The sequence below is a fragment of the Corvus kubaryi genome, unplaced genomic scaffold, assembly GCF_017639235.1.
Source record: "Corvus kubaryi isolate FWS band 111438036 unplaced genomic scaffold, C.kubaryi_AGA036_p1.0 36336, whole genome shotgun sequence".
Classification (NCBI taxonomy): Eukaryota; Metazoa; Chordata; class Aves; order Passeriformes; family Corvidae; genus Corvus; species Corvus kubaryi.
The window spans coordinates 785-6,518 of NW_024580851.1; the positions used below are offsets into that span (position 1 = coordinate 785).

General features: G+C 53.9%; 1 protein-coding gene across 1 annotated transcript in view; it reads left to right on the top strand.

The window, feature by feature from the left end:
- Positions 1-5,734, top strand: part of SOCS7 (suppressor of cytokine signaling 7) — a gene marked incomplete at its 5' end in the record, with an annotated part of 11,476 nt that overhangs the window by 509 nt on the left and 5,233 nt on the right. Inside the window, 2 exons of the mRNA XM_042019874.1 lie at positions 338-506; positions 5,313-5,441. Of these exons, the coding sequence (XP_041875808.1) occupies positions 338-506; positions 5,313-5,441 (298 nt within the window). The remainder of the gene's footprint in view (positions 1-337; positions 507-5,312; positions 5,442-5,734) is intronic.

Consider the following 5,734-nt stretch of genomic DNA (forward strand, 5'->3'; position numbering starts at 1 on the left):
GGGCGCCCAGAGCAGTGTGGAGTCCCCATCCCTGGAGGGATTTAAAAGGGACGTGACACTTGGGGACGTGGTGGCCTCGGCAGCGCTGGGGAATGGTTGGACTGGATGATCCCAAAGGGCTTTTCCATGAGTTTGGAGTCCAGGAAAGCATTTTCTGTGCATGAAAGGAGGGGTCTGGATCTCCCGTGTCCCCTCATCCCGAAGAAACCCCAACCGCCCGCACCGGGCGCTTCCATCCGGCGAAATCCCACACCGGCAGCGAACGGCTCGGAGTTTGCCGATGGAATTCCCGCATTCCCAGCCCTCCCTGACATCTCCCGCTCTTCCCTTCTCCCAGTGCGGATGGTACTGGGGCCCCATGAACTGGGAGGACGCCGAGATGAAGCTGAAGGGAAAACCCGACGGCTCCTTCCTGGTGCGGGACAGCTCCGACCCCCGCTACATCCTGAGCCTCAGCTTCCGCTCGCAGGGCATCACCCACCACACCCGGATGGAGCACTACAGAGGTGAGGGAATTCCCGGGATCAGGGAACCTCAGGGATACGGCTCCGAGCTCCAGGATGAGAGGAGGAGCAGCGAAATTCCCTCGGTTGTTTTGATGCCTTTCTGTGCTGGGTCCTAAAGTCCCGCTCACAGTCTCAGATCGTTGCTCCGGCCCCTCTGTAATTTGCCGGCAAAGAGAGGGGCAAAGCAAGATGTGTTCCAACCCAAGACCGCGAGTTTCAAGGTCTTTAGGGTCCCTTCGTGGTCGCCAGCAACGGATGCCTTTTCCTGGTGTACTAGTTTGAAAACAAACCAGTGGGAGGCACCAAGTCAGAATAACAATTTAATGGAAATTAAAGTAAAGGAGAAAAAGTAAAAGAAAATACTGCCAAACTGACAGAGTCAAGGTACAACCTGGGTCCCTGTTAGGCAGGGTGGTGGCTGCAGTCCTCTGAAGCGGTGATCCTGTAGAAAAAGAGTCTGCTCCTCCTCAGAAGGCCCAGTGGTGGCTGTGTAGCTCCTGTCCTCTGGAAATCCAGTGGGAAGGGTTGTCTCTGGTGGTCAGAGTCCCAGATTATATCTACGATGGGATGCTTGGTTCCTCCCTCTGGGTGGAGCATCTCACAATGGGGTGATGAGTCATGAGGCCAAGTGTTGATGAGGCTCATTAACAGAAGATGGTCCGGAGGGAGTTATCTGGGAGTCATGCGGCAGGACAATGATGGGCCATGAACAGCAAGATAGTCTGGGGGGAGGAGGCAAGGAAACACTGCCCCACCTGATTTCAACAGCTCCTGAGGATGGGAATAGAATACACTGCAACCCAGGACACCTGGTCTTAAAATCAAGAGGCACACACGGTTAGAAGGGGAAAAGAGATTTTACCTTGGGATTTATTTTTAAGGATCCTTAGGTGCACACATCCAGGTCATGTGCATCGAGATGCACCCCACCGACTCTGTTTCTCTGTCCCCCCCCCCCCCCAGCATTGGGTAGAACATTCTAGGTGTTACTAATTAGCAGATCTAGCAAAGATTCCCCAATGAGAGGCTCAAGTGAGCCCCCCTCCCCAAGGAGCCTTCCCCTGGATGGTTCTATCCTGGTTTACAGAATGTGTTCTGGAGAGCACCTTGGGCTCTGGGGCACACTGATCCCCGGCTACGGAGCTTCTCAAATGTTGAGTCTCTGAGCTTGACAAACAAGGCCAAGAATGGAGGCAAAAAGCGCTGGGAATACAGAAGTTGTAAAAAAAGTATAACAGGGGTATAAAAGAAAAGGCAAAAAATCTTCATGGCATCAGTTTGGGTTTTTTATTAAAAAAAGCCACGCTCGGCTTCGGGGTTTGTGCCTCGAAACGCCGGAATAAAATGGGAATAAAGAGCTCCCGGTGCCTCGGGGAATGGGATTTTAGGGATGCTGAGGTGGGATGTGCAGCCTCTCCTGCTGGGAAGATTGCCCAGCGTTAATTCCGCGCAGTTTGGGAATTGAGGAGGGATTTTTCCCCTTGTCCTGACTTCCAGGAGCTCTCGCAGCTGCAGGAGCTGAGCTGAGCTCTCGGAGCAGGGAATTCCCGAGGGAATTGTTCCGTGGGTTCCCGAAGAGTGGGAGCAGGGAATGCTCAGAGCTCCAAGGTTCCAGGGAGCGTTTGGGTGGCATTTTGGGAACTCCAGGAGTTGGATCTGTGATCCCTGTGGGTCCATTCCCGCTCAGGATATTCCAGGATTCTCCGAGCTCCCTGAGCCGGGTGCTCCCAATTTTCCCAGAGCTGGAACTGCCTCAGGACAGGGAATTTTTGGTCTCCGGGGACCTCCTGTGTCCCCCTCGCTGCGCAGGATTCTCTGCCTGGCGCTGCTTTTCCTGCAGCACCGTGGGAATTCCCACCTGGAAAAACCCCTGAGGGAGCCTGAAGGATTGGGAAGGAGAGAAACTCCCCCACCTGTGGGTTTGGGTAGATGAGAGGTGGGGGGAAAAAAGAGAATTCCCACCTTTTTTTTCGGGAATTGTGTGGCTGTGCTTTGTCCTTTCGAGGGCTCATCCAGCTCCAAGATTCCCAGGAATGTGGGATTTTCCTGCTTTTTCCTCCTGTTCCACAGGGGTGGCTTTGCTCCCAAACCAGCTCCTGGGAAGGGATTTTGTTTTCCCAGTGAATCCCACAGCTGGATCTGGGCACTGCTCCTCTCTTCCTTCTGGAATGCTGCTTTTCCAGGAATTCCCTGACTTCTGTTTCCTCCTCAGGATTTATCCCGGTTTCTGGGGGTGTTTTCCAAGCTCTCCTGCAGGTCAGTGGAGGTCACAGAACCCCCCTGGAATTCCAGCCTGGCTCCATCCTCACCGGAGCCTTCGTTTTCCCGTTTTCCAGCCCTTTGGGACAGCGCTTCCCTGCTTTCTGCTGGAAAATCCCCGGATTTCAGGCAAATAAAGGGGGGGATAAAACATTGAAAACCTCAAGCTGCACCAGGAGAGGTTTAGGTTGGAATTTAGGGAAAATTTATTCGTGGGAAGCGTGCTCGGGCATCGGAACATGGAATTGTCCCTGGGATTGTCCAAAAACCACAGGGATGTGGCACTCGGGAACACGGTGACACGGCACAGGGGATGGCTGGAATCTTCTGGGGGTCTTTCCTAGGGAATTCCCGGATTTTGGCATGGGCAGGGGTGTCCAGACTGGTCTGGCTGGAATCTTCCAGGGGTCTTTCCTAAGGAATTCCCGGATTTTGGGACAGGTAGGGGTGTCCGGACTGGTCTGGCTGGAATCTTCCAGAGATGTTTCCTAGAGAATTCCCAGATTTTGGCGTGGGCAGGGGGTGTCTGGACTGGTCTGGCTGGAATCTTCCAGAGATTTTCCCTAAGAATTCCCAGATTTTGGCACAGGCAGGGGTGTCCGGACTGGTCTGGCTGGAATCTTCCGGAGCTTTTTCCTAAGGAATTCCCAGATTTTGGCACAGGCAGGGGGTGTCCGGACTGGTCTGGCTGGAATCTTCCAGAGCTTTTTCCTAAGGAATTCCCGGATTTTGGCACGGGCAGGGCTGTCCGGACTGCTTGGACTGGGCTGTGTCCCGCTGGGAGCGCTGGCTCCGCCTGTGCCCAGCTCCGGTTCCATCCTGGGCGCGTCGGGTGACAGCGCCGGGGCCGAAGCGCCCCACGTGGTGAGCCGGGCCCTAATTAACGATCCCTTTAATCAAGGAGCAGCAACACGAAGCTGCTCCCGTGGAAAACGATCCCTGGGTGTCGTGGTTTGGTCCAAAATGCTCATTCCTGTTTATCTTCTGTGAGATAAGAATGAGGAGAAACGCAAAGCAGGCACCAAACTTGAAAGAATAGAAAGAAGTTTATTAACGGACCTAAAAGAGGGAAAAAAAAAATTATAGCACACCTTGAGAACTCTCCTCCTTCTGCCACCTTCCTCCCTTCTCCCACTGACGATGGAAAAAGACAACCCTGGAGATGTTCAGTCTGTTACCACTTCCAGAATAACCTTGGTCAGTCCATTTAGGAAGAGAAGTCTCTTCTTGCTCGTGCTATGAGAACATTATCACAACGAGCCAGCCGCCCACTTCCAAATATTGTTCAGTCCATTTAGGAAGAGGAGTCTCTCTGCCTGCATGTGAGTCCCTTCCCCCGACTTGCAGCTTTTCAAGGTCACACACAGATAGCAATTGGTTTTCCCGCGTTCGAGGGTCCACTCTTGAAGTTTTTGGGGTACCATTTTAAGGTTGAGCCGTTCAGAAACAAAAACAGAGGCCCTTCTCCTTCCCTGGGAGCAAAGGGTCTTCCTCATCTTCATCTTTAGGACTATCTCTGGGAGCATCTCTAGGAACTGAGGTTTCTCCTTTCCCGTTTAGAGCCAAAGTCCTCATCAGGTTCATCTCTAGGAACTGAGGTTTTCTCCTTTCCTATTTGGAGCCAAAGTCCTCATCAGGTCCATCTCTCCCTGTCCAAACTTCTCACGAAATTACAGCTGCGGCAGCATCTGCCTATCTCAGCTTTTGCTCACAGCTTGAACGCTCCACCCCCCAGATCTTCATGGAATTACCACGGGATACTCTGACATATCACAGCTTCACAAGAGAATTTCAGCTTTAAGCATCTCCTCTCTCTCTTCCCTCAGGTTTCCAGCTCCTCACAGCACTAAAAGGGTCAATCTCACCTCGGCCTTGCAGCTTTGCAGCTGGAATGTTGAATTTTCTTATCGGAGAGCGGGGAGAGCCGAGCCGCTCTGGCTGCCCGCGGCAAGGCAGGGCGGGGTTCTGCGGGTGGAACAGGGCCCGTCGGCTCCAGGATGGCCGTGGCCCGCTGGCCCCCACACGGGCCCCGTGGCCACCTGTCCCGGCACCAGAAATGAGACAGAGCTGGGGGGGTTTGTCTATTCTTAAATGTGCATCACAGAGGGGTCACAATTCACAATTTTAAGTGGATTAAAGAATTGTCCGTATTCAACCTGGCCGCTGCTGGGTCCTGTCAGGTCCCAGAGGAAGCTGTGAGCACCCCTTGGCAAGGACATCCCTTCCAGGACTGTGCTTGCCGACCCATGGCACCGGGAAATGCCGGCGGCCGGGGTCACCTTCCTTTGGGGAATGTTGGGATGGAGCGGGGACGCTGCTGAGGAATGTTGGAAAAGTGGATTTTGGTCCCCAAAAGTGGATTTTGGTCCCCAGAGCCCTTGGGGTCACCCCCCCCCAGTGCCGCTGTCCCGCCTCATCCCGGCTCCGCCAGGAGCCGTTCCGGGATCGCCGGATTTGTCACGGTGCTGTCGCTTCCGTGATGCTGCTTTCCCAAAAAATTCCCGGGCCTGGGATAACGGGAATGACGTCCCTGTGCTCTCTCGGAAGGGACCTTCAGCCTCTGGTGCCACCCCAAGTTCGAGGACCGCTGCCAGTCCGTGGTGGAGTTCATCAAGAGGGCCATCATGCACTCCAAAAACGGGAAGTTCCTCTACTTCCTGCGATCCAGGGTTCCAGGTGAGCCCGGGAGTGGGTTTTCCCTGGGATCCAGAATTCTAGGAATGGGTTTTCCCTGGGATCTGGGGTTCTGGGAATGGGTTTTTCCCTGGGATCCAGAGTTCTGGGAATGGTTTTTCCCCAAGATCTGGGGTTCTGGGTTTTATTCTGGAATCCGGGGTTCTGGGAATGGTTTTTTTCTGGAATCTGGGGTTCTAGGAATGGGTTTTTCCCCGGGATCTGGGGTTCTGGGAGTGGTTTTTCCCTGGGATCTGGGGTTCTGGGAATGTTTTTCCCCTGGGATCCAGAATTCT